This window comes from Protopterus annectens, chromosome 15.part0, assembly GCF_019279795.1.
Source record: "Protopterus annectens isolate FY-2018-M chromosome 15.part0, PAN1.0, whole genome shotgun sequence".
NCBI lineage: Eukaryota > Metazoa > Chordata > Ceratodontiformes > Protopteridae > Protopterus > Protopterus annectens.
In genome coordinates this window covers 610,803,987-610,823,180 of record NC_056749.1, presented here as the reverse complement: position 1 = coordinate 610,823,180, position 19,194 = coordinate 610,803,987, and the positions used below count along the sequence as shown (strand labels likewise).

The 19,194-nt window shown below is 41.2% G+C and overlaps 1 protein-coding gene across 1 annotated transcript in view; it reads right to left on the bottom strand.

Moving 5' to 3' along the window:
* LOC122789953 (fibronectin type-III domain-containing protein 3A-like) overlaps positions 1-19,194 on the bottom strand; it is a 1,322,139-nt gene that overhangs the window by 470,236 nt on the left and 832,709 nt on the right. The window contains exon 13 of the mRNA XM_044057452.1: positions 2,098-2,272. Within this exon, the coding sequence (XP_043913387.1) occupies positions 2,098-2,272 (175 nt within the window). The remainder of the gene's footprint in view (positions 1-2,097; positions 2,273-19,194) is intronic.

Below are 19,194 nucleotides of genomic sequence, written 5' to 3'. Positions count from 1 at the left end.
AACGCTTTCTACTATTTTAAGAAAAAAATATTCTGCATGATTGTTATTCTTCTTAAAGACCTTCATCCAAAATCCTACCCTTTCTTTATATCTCAGACTCACCCCTTGTTTCATCATCATCCCTGTCCGTTCTGGCTTATAACCTTCTGCTTGAGTTACATACATGACACTTAAATGTTCAGCTATAAATTATCCCTTCAAATTAGATAATCCTAAACCACCTCTTTCTATGTGTAAGAATTTTCCTGACAGCAGTCTACTGTATAGTACCTGTAAGATGAAACAAAAAATGTACATTTTTATGCAACTCTTCATCACCCACTTGACCATCACTTGACTCCATCTAGTTGCCCCAGCCCCATCCCTCCTCCCAGAGTCCTTGAGTAACTAAAAGCTTATTTCTGGGAAATCCTGGATGTAGTCATTCATTGGGTAGGTTTCTTGACTTCCTGGAGGGAAAAGCATTATGACTACTAAATCGTTAAGGCTGGTAAACAGGACCCACATGGGGAGTGACAGTAGTCAATCAGGATCACTAAATAAGGCATTAACATGCAATGACACCATAGCACGAGTAGTGTGCATGCTCATGCAAAGCACAAGATGCTGGTCTCTCAGTCTACTTACAAAGTGTAGCAAAGTTCCACGTCTACACCAGAGTCAAAGTACAGGCAGACCCTGCACCCTGCTCAAAGGAGAGGGAAACTTGTCAGCATCCATTTTATCAACTGCCCGGCTGCCTCTTCCTGGATCACTGGCTGAACAAATGGGCAACCTTGTCTCTTCAACAGGAGTGAAAGGGAAAACTCTGAGTCTTGCTTGTGGATTGAATCTATGACCCTCTGCATTCTGTGTGGTTGTCACTGCCACTGGATTAACGAGGAATCTTTGGACAGTTGAGTACCTGGTTTTCCTCAAAAGCATATTTTCACTTCAGCTAGGAAGCCACCATGAAGCTGATCTTTAAAAACACAAGCATCCAATGCAGTAAAAATCATCAACCTAGTATTATATTAACAACTCAACAGGAATGGAAAACTCTTGCCTCTTGTCTTGTCACTTCGCCAATGAACCAGAGTGTTTTTTTTTTTTTTTCTTTTTTGGTAACTATGCTACTTTTAAGACATGAATTCTTATCTTCAAGTTTTAACTTAGCAACAGCTACAGAAGTAGACAAGACAATATAAGTGAAATTAAACATATTTAAACAGACATCTCTGTGATGCAATGGGATTAAGCCCTATTTGTGACCCAGGATCTGTCCGTGATCTACAAACTGCAGGTGCTGTCTAGGGAATGTGGGAATGAGAGCCTGACCAAATTTCCATAATGCAGGGAGGGAGTTTGTCTATTCCACGAGTGCTACTGAAAACTACTGGAGACTAGTAGATTAGACCAGCAGCATTAATATTAGCTGCATGCCAGAACTGCTAGGCATCTTTTTAGCAATGCAGTTAGGGTGATATATATGTGGAGGCACATATGCAGCAGACATGCCTGAAACTGCAATATCAGTTGTTGACAAAAGTATATGGTAGCTGCAGGATGCAAAGCATAAGACCTAAGGGGGGACCCTGATGGCTGCATGAATGACACGTCTTATCTTGTAAGTCCAGAAACAGGGGAACCTGAAGGTCAACAGGCAATGAAGAAGAAAACAAAAGTGGAGAAAAAAAAAACATTTAAACAAAGTGAATTCTTATTGCATTATACAGTATCTGTCATTAATAAAAACTTTCTTAACGAGATAAGTTTAAGACTTCTGCAATTCTTGATAAAGAACAGCAGTAAATAAGGGCTGGATAACAACTTTGTTTTTCTATTACTTCTTATTGTACCCTTTGCCTCAACCATCAAGCTCTTTCCTATCGCAAAAGTCTCATTCCCCAGTAACTGACAGCAATGATTTCACCAGCTTAAGGAAAGTCACTACTTACTGATACTACCTTAGAAGTGCAAAAGTTAATGTGACATCAAAATGACAGTGCAAGGTTTCAGTTAATACTGACTCGGATATGCATTACTCTCCGTACATTGAACACTTGAAATGGAACTGTTACATTTAACTAAATGACAAATTTGAAACACAGTACTTACAGTGGATTCCTCTTCCATCTCCAAGATGTAGGTCAGGGGTTCCTCTGAAGAAACACTAGACGGTGGACTCCACTCTAAAGATAAACAAGATACCCCTGCACGACTCAACGAAGGAGGAGATGGTGGTGGTGGGACATTTCCAGATGTGTGAAATTCCACAGTTTCACTAAAACCACTGAAAAGTTCAAAAGTATATTTAACATTTGCACTGTTATCTCGTGTTTAGTTTTTGTTAAAGTATTCTTTACAACAATATATTAAAATCAGAAACAAATTTATTTATAGAATGTCCTGTTTTATAGGCCAAAACTCCATAGTAAACGTCTAGGCCATACTAAGAGAGGTCAATCACCCATTTATGCACACGTACATACACACTGACACACACACACACAAACATGTAGCTTCAGCTTCAATTTACACACTGAACTAGTTTTGAATATATGAACATTATTAAATAACGTCTTTATTATGCCCTCCTCGACATGACTTTAGCCTGCCAGGTGTAGTAAAACCACCACTGCAAGATGCAGTAGACTTATCAGCTAATTACATGTAAAACTCGATAGGCAACTCAAATAATCCTTGTTAGTCCACTTTAACATCACATAACCTGAGAAATTCTCTTAAATTGGTATTATTTTTTTCAGTATTCTCTACACAGTTACTTAAGTAAAATATCATTTACGTTGCACTAAGTAAATCTGCACAGGAACACCCACCTGTTTAATTTTGTGATTACATTTGTGGTCTAAGCTTTTTAGTGTTAATGTGGAGCTTTTCTCCCCAGACCTCCAATGAAAATGGGTTCTGCAGACCCAGTCAGACCACCCCGGTAAGCAAATGTCAAACAAACAAATAAATAAATAATAATTGTTTTATTTTATGCATCTCTAATTTGGAACTCTGTTTACAGCATAAATTAACTGGTCTACTTTGGACACCTTTCAACCATGGCCCACTATAAAACTGCAAGAGAAATGCAATGTACAGTGCAATGAAAAAGTATTTGCCCCCTTTCTGATTTCTTATTTTTTTTGCATGTTTGTCACACTTAAATGTTTCAGATCATCAAACAAATTTAAATATTAGACAAAGATAACCCAAGTAAACACAAAATGCAGTTTTTAAGTGATGATTTTATTTATTAAAGAAAAAAACTATCCAAACCTACATGGTCCTATGTGAAAAAGTAATTTCCCCCCTTGTTAAATCATGAAGTAACTGTGGTTAATCACATTTTTGGGAAAGCTGAGTTCAATTTCACTAGCGACACCCAAGCCTGATTACTGCCAGACCTGCTGAATCAAGAGATGAGAAACAAAGCAATTGGCATCTATTAGTCTGGAAAAGGTTACAAAGCCATTTCTAAAGCTTTGGGACTCCAGCAAACCAAGGTGAGAGCCATTATCTACAAATGGGGAAAACATGGAACAGTGGTGAACCTTCCCAGGAGTTGCTGGCCTACGACAATTACCACAAGAGTGCAGTGACGACTCATCCAAGAGGTCACAAAAGAACCCAGAACAACATCTAGAGAACTACAGGCCTCACTTGCCTCAGTTAAGGTCAGTGTTCATGACTCAACAATAAGAAAGAGACTGGGCAAAAATGGCATGCATGGCAGAGTTCCAAGGCGAAAACCACTGCTGACCAAAAAGAACATAACGGCTCATCTCACTTTTGCCAAAAAACATCTTGATGATCCCCAAGCCTTTTGGGAAAATATTCTGTGGACTGACGAAACAAAACTTGAACTTTTTGGGAGGTGTGCGTCCCATTACATCTGGCATAAAAGTAACATAGCATTTCAGAAAATGAAGATCATGCTAACAGTCAAACATGGTGGTGGTAGTGTGGTGGTCTGGGGCTGCTTTGCTGCTTCTGGACCTGGACGACTTGCCGTGATTGATGGAACCATGAATTCTGCTCTCTACCAAAAAATCCTGAAGGAGAATATCCGGCCATCAGTTCGTGACCTCAAGCTGAAGCACACACGGGTTCTGCAGCAGGACAATGACCCAAAATACACCAGCAAATCCACCTCTGAATGGCTTAGAAAAAACAAAATAAAGGTTTTGGAATGGCCTAGTCAAAGTCTGGACTTGAATCCAATTGAGATGCTGTGGCATGACCTTAAAAAGGTGGTTTATGATCGGAAACCCTCCAACAATTCTGCAAAGAAGAGTGGGCCAAAATTCCTCAACAGCAATGTGAAAGACTCATTGCCAGTTATCACAAACGCTTGACTGCAGTTGTTGCTGCTAAGGGTGGCATAACCAGTTATTAGGTTTAGGGGGCAAATACTTTTTCACATAGGGCCATGTAAGTTTGGATAGTTTTTTTTCCCTTAATAAATAAAATAATCACTTAAAAACTGCATTTTGTGTTTACTTGGGTTATCTTTATCTAATATTTAAATTTGTTTGATGACCTGAAACATTTAACTGTGACAAACATGCAAAAAATAAAAAATCAGGAAAGGGGCAAATACTTTTCCATTGCACTGTATATGTACAGTTTACAGCAGTCATTTTCCCTGATGTTTTGCAGAGGTAGGAGGAAACCAGAATATATAAGCACCAAAAGGAAACACATGCAGAAAGGGAAAACATGCAATCACCAAACAGACAATAAAAGGTCATAAAAGAACCCTGGAAGTAAAGGAAGAGATTTTAACCCCTGAGCTGCTGTGATGCCTATTTTTTCCAGCAATCGTACCAGTCACTGATGAAATTTCTGATAGCAATCCTCAACCATCTAGTAATGGTGAAACACAAAGATTTACTTATTTTACATTTGTTTACCAAGAAAGTCCAACTGGGCATGCATTCCATTTTTGGCGGAGGCCCGGGGAGAAAAGCTTCACAAAGATTAGTACAGTAAATACAATAGACATGTTAAAGTACAGTACAGAGTCAAAAAGATAATAAGGTATAGTTTCAAGGCCAAGAAAGGAGCAAAAAGTAAATATACTATAAGGAGCAGTGTGTTACAATAAACAATACAGTTGAAAGAACATTTTGTTCAGTCATTTGGTTACATTCATCAGTGGCTAGTACAGTAAACACACATTGAGTAAGAGTATAGAAAGAAGTTGTTGCAAGCTTTCATAGAAGGTTAAAGTATGATATGATCCAGGGTCAGAGCAATTACATAGCCAAAAACTATGTAAATGGGACAGGAGGAGTTTTTTGATCCAGGGTCAGAACAAATACATAACCAAGAAATATGTAAATGCAACAGGAGTTTTTTGAAATAATTTTTTTTTCAGTGGTGCTAATATCTCTGGGGATGGTATTCCATGCTTTTGTAAAAGAAATGGTAAACAAGGAGTCCCAGAGCTACTGTTGCTTTTGCCTATGTCAGCCAGTGCTTTATTGGTGGATCTTATCAGGCGTTTTTTAGAGTATATATTAAGTAGACCTTGAACAGCTGGGACTCTTATCGGGATAATAAAAAATTTGGTGGGCTATTGTAAGCTGGTTATATGTGAGCAGGTTGGGTGATTCTAGCCAGGATAATTGCTTGATTGATATGCAGTGATATGTCCTGAAGGGTGAGTCAGTAGCAAACCTAGCTATTTGATTGTAGCAGGTATTTAGTTTGTTAAAGTCAAAGTCTGCTTTGTTTAGGTTGAGGAGTATGAGGGAGGCATACAGGAGTGGACAGTAGGTGGGCTCTTGCGATGATGGCTTTACTGTCACTGGTGTGGTAGTTTTTTGCATCTATATATGATTCTGAGGATTTTATGGACTTTCTTTATTGTTTGTGCAATGGATGTATCGAATTTCATCGAATCATGTTGTGATCTATGATAGCCCCTAGAAGTTTGGTGTGTTGGACATGTGTGATAGGGGTGTTATTAGCTGATATTCTAGGGGAAACCATGGAGAAGCAATTTGTTTTTTAAGCAGCCTATATGAAACCCTGCCACTCTCCCAGGATAGGCACACAAAGACTGTATGTCTCCCACAGATCAACATATCTGTGCATCACAGTCAGAAAAATTGACTTAACGTTGCTTTCTTCTTTAAGGGAGGGGGTCTATAGACCAAGTATCCTCATGTGTCATCAGTTCTAAAATTTCCCTAAAATCTGGGGTTATTTGGAGGGATTCATTACTGTTTGATCACTACTGTTTTGAAAGACAAAACTTCAAAAGATGAAAGCAACTAGGGTTTTAGGCTTTTTTTTTTGTAAGCCCTCTCCTGCACCACCTTCTTTCACCCCCCCCCCCCAACTTATACATACCAACTCCACAGGCACACAACACTGGAAAAAGGGCATTACCACATATTCACTTTAAAGTGGTTTTGATAGATAAAGCCATCACACTGGTGTCAGTCAAACACTGGGCTAAAACACGTTTCCATTTGGAAGGGACTGTAGGGATTCGTCCCCTTCATCAAGATCTGAATCAGGGGTGCTTGACATGATTTGAATTCTAAGGTATGCCAAGAGTTTGCTGCACAAATAGCAATGCTCTACCTGCGAGAAGTTGGCAAAGTCCACTTACTCTACCCACCCATGATACTAAATGAAACTGGGCCTCAGAAGCACAGGCATAACACTTGACACCTACAACACTTAAAATATGCAAACACACCACTAAAATTTGGAAGATATGTGTAATCTCAGCTGATGAAAAATACATACTATGTTTTCTTATCAGATTTAAAAACTGGCATGATTCTTACAACTCTTGCAGTCACTGTTACATAATCTACGATTAAAACCCTTTTTCAGGTCTTAGTTCATACATATGTACTGTGGTAGATCTGGCTACTGCTTCACACTACGGTGTTTTCTAGAGCAAGGCTGCATGTTCTTCATACAAGTCATGAGACTTCAAGCCGGACCATTTTTAAGGCTGAAAACTTAAATCTATGGATTACAGCAGTAATAAGAAATGGTAAAATATAATGTTTCTATGTAAATACAAAAGGAAAAGTCTGTCAATATGACTAACATACAATATGTCACAAAACAGCAACAGCATTTTACAATGTTCTTCATATCAGTATGCTTCTCTTATGAAGCCAATATATATTATATGTGTATTTCTACATGCCCATATCATCATACATATTTGTATGGCTATTTACACATGGGGGATCTGGTGGCAACACACACAATGAAAAGTGTTCCCTGCCCTTACAGTACCCTTTTTTATACCAGACATGAGATTCCTGCATACTTAATTTATAGTTTTGGCTTTCTTTTCAGCTGTCTTTGTATGAATCTCAGTATGACTGGGCAATTCTTTTGTGTTGGATTGTGATTTTCCAAGTTTTTCTTAAATTCTGACTGTTCTGTTTAATCTTTACTTGGTCATTTTTAATAATATCAGTAGGTCATTTATTTCCTACTTGGGGTTGGATTTGTTTTTGGGTTCCAGGATTATTTTATCTACTATTTTGTGCAACTTTCTGTGCAGATCAGGTTATGCATTTTTTACATTTAGTATTCTAAAGCTAAAGAATTTATATTTTGTTTCTTTTCCATTTATGCATTTTATTGTAGACAATGAGTAGGCAGGATTGGGATTTATGGTCTTCTCTGAGAGGACTGCAGCTACTCTGGTTTATGTTTTATTTAATTATGTAATATTTGTTTGCTTTTGTTGATTCAGAAAGTCCGACTGAGAACTGAAATGTTTATTTTCAATGGGGGCCAAGGGAAAAGAGCTCCAAAACTAGAACAGAAAAATGTTGTCTGATAATTCAAAAGAAAAAAAAATCAACAAACACTACTTACAAAGTACTTCAGAGCAAACAATCAAACATTATTTACAAAACATATCAGATTACAGAAATACACGTTTTCAAGATATTGTGAGTACTTTATTTGCTTACTATCTATAAGTTCAGAGGTTCATATATATCAGATTATGGAAATACACGTTTTCAAGATATTGTGAGTACTTTATTTGTTTACTATCTATTAGTAATTTATAGTATCTGATGTTGTCAATCTTCATCTATTCTTGACTAATGGGTTACGGTTCTGATCCTCGGAACCAATCCAGCCGTTGTAAAGCTCACGTCAGCAAAAAGAACTCTCGAGCTACAAGTCTACCCACAATGCCCGTCTTCACATTACCTCAGACCTCATTTTCCACTCTTAGGAATAGGTCGAGCGAGCACAAGGGTCTAAAGACTTGCCTGTCAAAGGCACACCCTCTACTGAGTCCATCTCAGATGCTCCTGCTGAAGAGCCTCCTCTGAAGAGATTGTGTAAGAGGAAATACCTTGAGTCTCCTGAAGAATCCGTCACTGAGGACACAGGTTCCAAATGGTCACCTCCTGAAGACGTCTACTTTGAAGACATTCTTGAGATCCTTAAACAGAGGGGTGACTGGAAGCCCAAAGACCAGTCCTCTGAGGAATCCGTGTATTTGCAGGCCTTTGGTGCTCAACCATCTACCTCCTGGGTTACCCTGCCCGCTGACAACTTAATTAAACTGATCACTCAGCAGGCTTAGACGGCTCCTGACTCTGTCAAACCAGTCCCCCGGAGACCCAACAAAATCCTTTCTGTTCCTGAAAACCAACCACATTGGGCTAAGGGCTTAGTAGTTGATGCCATGGTGGTAGCGGCTGCCACCAAGAACTAGCTGTGGAGAGTTCCACTGTCCATCCCCCAAATCATGAGTCCAGGGCAACTGGCAGAGTTGGGAAGCAGGTCTATGCTTTATCGACCTTCTCCATCAGGTCCTTGAATTTTCTGTCACATTTTACAGGACTTCAAAGGGATCTGGTCAAGGAGCTGTCAGATACCCTGGAGGGAGCAGTCGCTAAGGGGGTCCAAGAAAAAGTGGCCTCCCAGCTAGCTACCCTGGAGTCTACTTCGAACTTGTCCATGAGGCTCATTGCACATGGAGCTGAAGGGGTGACCAGGTCAGCAGCTTCAGGCGCTGCTATCCGCAGACACACTTGGATGCACCTGTGCGAGTTTGCATAACCATTCAAGTCTTCCTTTGTCAATGCTCCATTTGATGGCTCCTCTTTGTTTGGTCCCAAAGTAAAGGAAACTCTGTCCAGGTGTGAACAGGATGAAAAGACTTTGTCTGTTGTGGGTGTATGTTTTTCCACTCCTCAATGATCCTATTCCAGGAATCAAAGGAGTGGTAAGATGTGGTTCAAGAAGTCCCAGAAGCCTTTCCAGGACCTATGTGGTTCGGACTCTCCTCAGGGCAGAGGGGGAGTTACAATGGAAGATGCCCTCCCAGAGGCAGAGGTGATCCACAGAATCAGGGCTCCAGGGACTCGTTCTCTGGTCAGTCCTACCAGTGCACCTGAAGGAGGGTTCAACTGCTTACCTCTGGAAGCAGTCGGAGGAAGATTTTCATTGCACCTAGATGCCTGGCGATACATAACTACTAATGCCTGGGTACCAAGGATAATTTCCAAAGGTTATTTTATCCCCATTCACCTTCTCCCCAAAACCTCTAGCAAGACTCCTCAACATCCCACCCAGTGAGAGTTCAAGCAGAAATAGAAGTTCAAAAGCTGCTAGAAAAAAAGAGTCATCCAAGAAGTTCCACCAGACCAAACAGAATCTGGATTTTACTCAAAATTATTTTCAGTGCCAAAGAAAACAGGGAACCGGAGACCAATTTTGGATCTCAGCATTCTAAACAAGTCTGTTCAACAAGAAAAATTCCAGATGGTCACGGTTCAGTTGATTCTCCCCTTCCTAGAGAAAGAGGATCAGATGTGCTCTGTTGACTTTCAAGACGCATATTACCACATAAAGGTAACAAACACTCAAGAAAGTTTCTTCACTTCTGCATAGGAGTCAAGTCATTTCCAGTTCACAGCACTGCCCTTTGGCCCCACCACAGCCCCCACGGTGTTCACCAAATGTATGGCAGTGGTCACAGCCCATTTGAGGCTGCACGGATTCCAAGTGTTTCCTTATCTAGATGACTGGTTCCTCACCACTCTCACCATGTAACTGACACAACAGACTACAAACTTTATCCTTGACCTGTCCCACCAAATGGGCATTACAGTCAACCCTGCCAAATCACAGTTAACCCCCAACCAGGACATAGAATTTATCGGAGTTCATCTCAACACTTCTTCTTGCATAGCATCACTTCCCTGACACAGGTTACAAAAATTAATCAATAAACAATAAAAAATACTTAATACTGCTTTCTTTTACGGCTTCTTATCTGATGATAATTTTTTAATGTTTATTGATTAACTGGTTTAGGCTAATTGTTTAATTGTTAGATGTATTAGGGTATATAAATTGTGTAAGTTATGTGATGCTTTATACTCCTTGAAGGCGGTTGCCGAAGCGCTAGAGGTACAATAAACTGGTGTTTTAAGTGGATTCTTCATCTGTGGTCTTCAGTTTTATCTTTCCTTTTGGTTCGTGCAGTAGTCCATTGACTTACTTGTATTTTTTCAAAATTTTCAAACAAAGGTGAGTATTGCCTTCACCTTCTGGATGTACTCAGGCAGTTGCGCTTCTACCCAGACAGAACTAAGCAATTTAGATAATCTGAACAGTTGTTTGTATTCTTCGCCAGTGCAACTGCGGGCAGACCGGTACCTAAGGCGACTCTGTCCAAATGGTTAAGAAATTGCATTTACACGAAAATTAACATGAAACTTCCTAAGTCAGTTAAGGCACATTCCACTAAATCAATAGCAACTTCTGCTGTTTTTCATTCCAAAGCTTCCATGTCTGAAATTTGTGCAGCTGCAATTTGGATTAAACTTCATACCTTTTTTTCGTTTGGAGGTCGCCTAGGTCTTTGTTGATAAGGTCCATGATAATCTTTTCCACGGCTTTGCACATGAGGCTGGTTAGACTCTGGGGTCTAAAGTTCCCAGGATCAGCTGATGCCCCCTCCCCTTTGTGTAGGGGAATTACTGCTGCTGTTCTCCATTCTGCAGGAACATAGCCAGTTCTCAAGTTATGATTAAAGAGAACGCCAAGTGGGTCCACTAGGTCTTGTTTTAGATTGTTTAGTAAACAACTTGGGATATTATCTGGTTCCACTGAGGCCATAGTTTTGGCCTTGGCAAGCACAGAGATGACCTGTTCTCTAGAGATACTAGGCAGAGGACTGGTGTCAATTGTGCTTTGGGATATGGTAGGTGGGGATAGGGGGATGAAGTTTTGGCTGAATTTGCCAGCTAGCAGGTTGGCTATATTTTTCAGTGTAGTACAAGTGATTCCCAACTCCAACCAGTTTGGTACATAGTTAGGCATTCCCTTTAGAGTTCTGACGTAGTTAAAGAATGCCTTATAACTATCCTTGGCTAGAGATGCAATTTTAGTTTCATATTTTGCTTTAGAAGACTCTACAAGACTTCTGATTTTCTTTTTTGGACTTAGGAGGGAACTCTTCCTTTGTAGAGTATTATCCCTCTTGCTTTTGGGCAACAGTTTCTTCCTATTATCATATAATCTGTTTATACTTGAAGTCCACCATGGTGGCTTATTTTTACGGGAAGACCTGGTTTTGATCTGGTCCAGTACCCAGAGCTTATGCAGTCACTTATGTGTTTGTACAGGGGATTTGTGTACACTTCTGCACAGTGATCAGTGATGTCTGTGACTGCAAGTGGTAGCTTTTTATACCATCACTTAGGCTGTAATTAGTTCTGGTAAAGTTTTTTAATAATTTTTGGTCCTATGAGGGTGTCAATTCCAGTAGTTACTTCAAACTATACTGATTTGTGGTCTAACCTAACCAGGGAGGGCATCACACATGGGGAGGTACAGTGACCCCCTCATGCCAGTGAGAACCATGTCCAGAACATTACAACCCCTAGTGCGGGTGCAGACTATCTGTTCCAGAGCATTTGTGTTAAAGTCCAGGAACCTCTGGGCGAGTGTATTTTTGCTTGTGTATGTCCCCCAGTCTATGGAAGGATAGTTGAAATCTCCCATGACTAAGGTGTTGGGCTGTATGGTGAGGGATTCCAGTAAACTGAGGTACGTGCTGTGCTTATCCTGGTTCCTGGTGGGGGATCTATAGCTAGCAATGATGTGGCATTGTACTTTTCCAACAGTTAATTGGACATGGAGTAGTTCGAGAGAGTCATGATGTTTGACCAGTCTCAAAGTGTATTTGGTTTTAATGAAGATAGATACACCTCCATCTTTGGTTCCTTCTTGGTCATTTTAAGGTCTGAATATGTAGAAGGCACTGTAGCCTTGCACAGATGGGGTGCTCTCAGTGGTCTTGTACCATGTCTCAGTAACTGCCACAGACATCGGCATCCTCCAAGGTGAGGAGTGCTTCCAGGGAGTGCAGTTTCATGCTTGAACTACTTGCATTAAGCAGCACAACCCTGAGCTTGTCTTGATTAGATTTTGTTATACTGGAAAATTTGTTGTTTTGACATTACCTAAAAAAGGCACTATGGGGGAGGCAGAGGTCTTCGCCAGTATCTGAAAGCCTGGGGGGGGGGGGGGGTGGCAGCTGCAGACCATCTCTAGCAAAGCAGCGAGGTTTGTCTACTATATCTTCTCAGGCTGACAGATACTGGATTCCCCTGCAATGACACCAGACGCTAAGCCAACTGATGGTCAATTATTTTTTGTTAATATTGTGGCAGGGAAAGATGCTGCTTAGGGCTACAGACATACCTGTCTGGGACACAGATAGTTCCATCGTGTCTCTCTTCATATAATCCAGAGAGGTACATCAAATCACTCACTCCAGCATGGACTGTGACAGTCATAATGGTTTTTGCTGAGTGACGTGAGTGCATGCATGATATGTCTGATCCTGGCACCTGATAGGCTGCTGACTGTGACCTTCTCCTTGTTTAGTCTATTGAGGGGGACATCTGTGTGTTTCACTATGGAGTCACTTATGACAAAGACATTGGATGTGTTTTGCCTTATGGGCTTATTTGTTGAGACAGGTGTGTGTTTGTGTGTGTGTGTGTGTGTGTGTGTGTGTGTGTGTGTGTGTGTGTGTGTGTGTGTGTGTGTGTGTGTGTGTGGTGGTTTCTTTTTGCTTAGTGGTGAGTGTGGGTGGTGAGCGTTTGACAGGTCTCTTTTTTTTTGGTAGGCTTTTAGTGAGTACCTACACATATGTGGGATTACATGTTGTGGCCTTATTTTGTGTGAGAAGTAAGGTTTGAATGAGAGGTGAAGCATGTGTGTTGACAACCTGTTGGATGACTATTTTGTTTTTACATGAGAGAACTGACTGCAATTCCACATTCTATTTGGATCTCTCACATACAGTGTTAATTTGCTTTAGGAGTAAATGGTTGTCAGTATACGTGAAGCAATTGCTACATTGCTTCACAATGCCCACATCAATCAAGCTGGCAGGAGAAATGATGGAAAAGAGCCCACTCATTTTGGTAGGATTTTTCTGAATGTGGTACCTGGGAAGGAAGTGGGCTAGCTGGACTTAGGACTTGGGGCAACAAAGCTAGTGGGTGTATAGTAGGATGTGAATGCTTAGTGTCAGAACACATTGCTTAAAGCACAGCTGAGTTGCCCTTTGCTCAGCAGGGAAGCTGGAAGCATTCTACTGGAAGGTCCCTAAGGATAAATGACATTCCCAGGCGTTTGCATCTATACAGGGCACTGCTAAATCCTGATGCATGGTGCGTAGCAACGAGCAAATGCAAGGCTTATATACAGGCAAATTTAAACAATTTTTAACACAACTACCAATGGCAAAGCCCCAAGCTGAGCCTTTCTCCAGCAATCCCCAACTCAAATGGGTCCTGAGCTACACACTTCTGCCACAAGGGCGCAAGGAGGCCTTCTTAATGTGAGATGGCTGGTTTAAGAGCACAGTGATACCAAACAGTCTACATTCAGCATGTATGAATCTACCCTGTGCTATGTACAGCAAGGTAAAATAATTTCTAGATGGAAAGGAGTAGGGGAGAGTCACTTAAGGGTCAAAGTGAGAGTGCTTAGTAATATACTATTATGACCTGCAGTGGTACCAGCCTCTGCACAAACTGGCAGATCTTTGAGGAGCTGTGTGAACAGTGGGAGACTATGGATAGTGTTTCTTATACAGGATTTTAAACAGGAAAGGTTTGCTTATATGCAAGTAGCAGTGTAGGTACAGATGGTTTTAGAAACAATCTAAGTCTTGTAGTCACAGATGTCCAAGCCAGGCACAAGTAAGCTTTGAATAAATAAGCACAATCTCACAAAAATGTAATTCTTTTACACCAGCAGGATGAAAGAATTTTACAAATTTAAACCCGCAGAGCAATCAGAAAAATGCTTTACAACAGAGGCTACAATTCCTGCAATATCAGTAATCAAATAAGTTCACTAACCCTGAGAAATGTTCACAACACAAAAACTTTGCAAAACTTTACAATTATTTTGACAGATTCAGGAGAACTTTAGCAAACTCAAAACACTTTTGCAGTATCGGAGGTTAGGAAATATCAGAATACTGCTAAAACAACCTAAGAGTAGTACAGCAACTAACAGATGGAGTTTAACAAGTGCAGCCTGAAAAACAGTTTAAAATTCAACAAAATCAATAAATGTGGCACAGAAAGAGTGAGTGCAAAAAAAATACTTATATTAGCTTTATAGGTCCAGATGGTTTTTAGAAGCAATCCAAGTCTTGTAGTCACAGGTGTCCAAGCCAGGCAGAAGGAAGTTCTGATTAAATGGGTACAATCTCATCATCATCAGCCCCCCCTTTTCCCATTTTTTCTACATGGGGTCGGGGTATTGTGTTAACTGTCGCCAACTCTCGGTTCAGTATCACACTCCTACCTTCAACACTCATGCCTGACTGTCGCAGATCTTCTTTCACACAATCCATCTACCTCTTTGCTGGACATCCTTGCTTCCTCTTACCTTCTTCCTGTCTGTCCCAAATCTTCCTCACCAGATTGTCTTCTGCTTTTCTGCACATGTGCCCAAACCACCGTAATCTGTTCTCTTTGATCGTTTCTGCAATTGGAGGTACTTTGGCTTCTGCTCTTATGTCCTCATTTCTTCATCTGTCCCACAGAGTGCATCCTTTCACCTTTCTCAGGCACTTCAGTTCCATCACCTCTAGCTTCTTCAACTGTTCTGCCTTTACTGCCCAGGTTTCTGTACCATACAGTAGTACTGGTCGTACCACTGTCTTGTACATCTTACTTTTCAGCTTCTTTGGCATTCTTCTGTCATAGACTACACCTGATACTCTATGCTAGTTGGCTGCAGCCCCTCTGATTCTAGCTTTGACCTCTTCATTCAGACTACCCTTCTCCTCAACTACTCTTCCCAGATATTTGAAGCTGTTTGTTTACCTGTTCCACTATCTTCCCTTCTATCTCTATTCTCAGCTTTTTCTGATTTCCCCAATTTGCTGCCATTACCACCGTTTTATCTGTGCTTAGTTTCATCCCATGTGCCTTCAAATTTTCATTCCATTCTCCTATCCTTTGCTGAAGTTCTAGCTCAGTCTGCCTGTACTGCCACATCATCTGCATACAGCAGCTTTGTTGATCCGTCCCCTCCAACCTGTTTGCTAATCACCAGTATGAACAGCAGTGAGCTCACAGGTGAACCCTGATGTACACCCACTGGGAACCCCTATGTGAGGCCGAACGCTGTTCATACTTGAGTCATTGGGTCCTTGTACACAGCCTGCACTAATTCTACCAATGTTTCTGGGACTTAAAACCACCGCAGTACTGCCCAGATCAGCTTTCTTGAGACCTTGTCATATGCTTTCTCCAAACCTAAGAATGCCCATTTGGACTCTCTCGTCATCTCTAGCTTCTTTTCAAGTATCTGTCTCAATGCAAACAGCGTGTCAATTGTGCTGCATCCTGATCTGAATCCAAACTGCTCATCTCCCATCTTACATTCGACTACTCTGCGTATCCATTTATCAATCACCCTCTCCAGAACTTTCATGCAATGTGATAGGAGTTTGATGCCTCTGTACTGCCCACAGTTGTGGATGTCCCCTTTCTACTTGTATACTGGCACGAGTACGCTTATTCTCCAGTCATCTGGGATACGCCTTTCTCTCCACACTGCTATTAGTACCCTCAGCAGCCATTTCTCCCCTATCTCAACCAACATCTTTATCATATCTGCTGTGACCTCATCTGAGCCTGCTGCTTTCCCTGACTTCATCTTCCTTAGTGCTGTTCTTACTTCTTCTACGGTGGGCTCCTCTTCTTCTCTCATTGTAGGCTGTTTCTGGGGCAGTACAGCTTCTGTGGGCTTTTCTACATCCAGAAGCTGCTGGAAATACTCCTTCCATCTGCCTTTGATGTCCTCTGGGCTGGTGAGCAGGTTTTTGCTGGCATCCCTTATGAAGGGTATCTGACTATCTTCTTTATCTTCCTGTCTCTGCCTTGCAACCTGACATAGTTTATTTGTGCCCCTTACTAAGTCACTTTCCAGACGTTGGTACAGTGCCTTCGATGCCCTATTCTTTGCTATTGCAACTTCTTTCTTAGCTTCTTTGTTAGCCAACCAATAGTCTTTCCTACAATCTCACAAAAAATTAAATATTTTATACCAGCAGGATGAAAGGCTTTTGTTTTGAGATGTTAAGGTTGGTGGTGGTGGTGGTGGGGGGGTAGAAATGGCTGCAAAATGAACTCTCAAGAAAAGAGTGATCTTATTTTGAAGATGCACACCAAAACTGAAGAAAAGCTGCAATGTATGCATAAAAGACTATTCCTTGCCTCACCTATGAAGATAACTTTATCCACTTTCCTTTGCATATCTTTCTAGTGGAAAGTTTCTGAACTCATCTCAAGATTTGAATCACCAAAGATTGGTATGCCGGATCCTTAGCCTTCAAAGGAATTGAGGAAATCAACTGGTAAATCTGAGGGGAATGGAGATACAGGTGACGCTTGCCAGATGTATAGGGGAAGAGACCTGGATGAGGTGCTAAAAAGAAGAGGCTTCATTATTAGATGAGGCCACAAGAATTGGAGCCAAATTAGCTGGGGCCAAAAAGGGGCTATGAGAATGACTGGCTTTTCACATTTTGATTTTCTGCAGAAATTTCATTAGTAGGAAAGAAGGAAGCATACAGCAACCCTGGAACCCACTGTTGAACAACAGCATCCAAAGGTGACTGAATCTGTGGTGGGATAAGGGAGACAATGTTGCTGCATTTGGTGTTGGTTGGGGATACAAACAGTGTCCCAAAGTGACAGATGTTTATTCACTCTTTAACTACACTTAAGAATTCCCTCATACACAACTTACATAATTATTGACATTTGCTGAGCTTGTATGCTAATGAGTTGGCTTGACTGGGGTGTGTGCACTGCTATGAGAAAGCAGCATGGTCCAGCTGTATACCTGGTGGTCTCCCATCACAGGAGATAGGATCTCATTCTTCCTTGTTTGTTGATATGCCACACTTCTGACATACTGTCAGAGTGGATAGCAATTGCACCCTGGGGAAGATGGCCCTGAAAAGCTTGCAGTGCAAGGAGGACTACTCTCATCTCCCAAATGTGTAAGGAGGCTTTCTGTTGAGTCCATATCCCTTGTACTATGTATCCCAATCAATACCCACCACCCCTACTATGGGGCAGACACATCTGTGGTAAATTTGACTGTAGGGAGTGGAAATGAAAAGGGACATCTCTTATCCAAGTTGTGAAAACAAGCCAGCAATAGAGATGCTTGTGTCATACCTTTGACAATTAACTTGATCCATGGGATCTAGCAACCAATATCATTATATCTACAGAGTCCACTGTAAGACCCTTATGTGGAACCTCACTCAAGGCACTAGGTGAACAGTTGCTGTCATAACACCCAAAACCTTAAAGACTAAAGCTTATGACGGGAGTTCTAGGCTGCAGCAGGAATTCTACCACTATGTGAATGAACTATATTATGTGTGGAGGGAGGAAAGTTAACTTCTGGACTACATCCATGTGGCAGCCTACAAATACATGCACTTACAATGATGCCAACTGGAACTCTGCTTTCTTCCTGTTATTCTCAAGGAATGAAAAAGGTGGCATAAGTAATCTCTTACTTGACTTAAGAGTTTCCCTTATGGAGATGACGAGACATGACAGCATCCTGATCCCATGTAGTCTCAAGTGAGCTGCAACTGGAACCGAAGATTCGACAAACACCCTGGGGGTGGTAACACAAGACAGATTCTAGCTCTGAAGCACAGGAAATCCTTGGATGCTTTGGCTATCTTTCTATGCAGATAGGCATCCTGCAGATGCAAACAGCACATCCAATCTCCCTCCTGAAAGGACAGAAGGATCAGCTGTAACATGACTGCTCAGAACTCTGTTTTCTCTACATACAGGTTTAGACTACCTAGGTACAGGATCTTCTTACTGATACTGGGTCTTTTTTGGAGACTTAAAGAATATGAAATAAACCCTTTGCTCTTTCTGGTCTAGTGATACTTTCTGAATGACTCTGTTTGCAACAAGGTTAGTGACCTCCATTTTGGCTGCCTCCTTCTGACAGGACTGGACATCTGGAAGTGGAAACTAAGATTACCGGGAAACGGCTACAAATAGCACTGAATAACCTCTAGAAATTACTTCTCTACCCCATCTGTCTTGCATGATGGCCTGTGATGTCATAAGATGGAAGGATATCTGACCCTTGTCAGCCTCCAGGGATGGAGAGTGGGGCAACTCCTTACAGAAACTGTGGCTGTGCCCCCCTGGGGGGGTACTGCAGAATACCACATGTTGTGTCCCACTTCTGATTCTAGGGTAGCATCCACTTGGAAAACCCCTGCGATTTTAAAAGGTCCTTTCAGAATTTATTAAGGGTAGTTTTTGGAGACTGCAAAACCACAAGTTGTTAGCATGCTTATAGTTGCTTGTAAAACATGTCGTTTGTCTGGTCAGGATAAAACAGATGAACGGTTGTGGGTCTGGTTCAAGCAGCTTTATTACATACAAATACATCAGGATTGAGGCTTAGTAACTTAAACTTAAATAAACTTATAAAAAGACTGACTACTGCACTCATACATGTTAGCACTCTGGCTGTTCACTCAAAATGACACTGCTGCCTGAACATGCTCTCTATTTATAAGCACGTGTCTTCACTTTGAAATGCTTCTTAAAGTCACAAAACAAACTCTGATTTACATAAGGG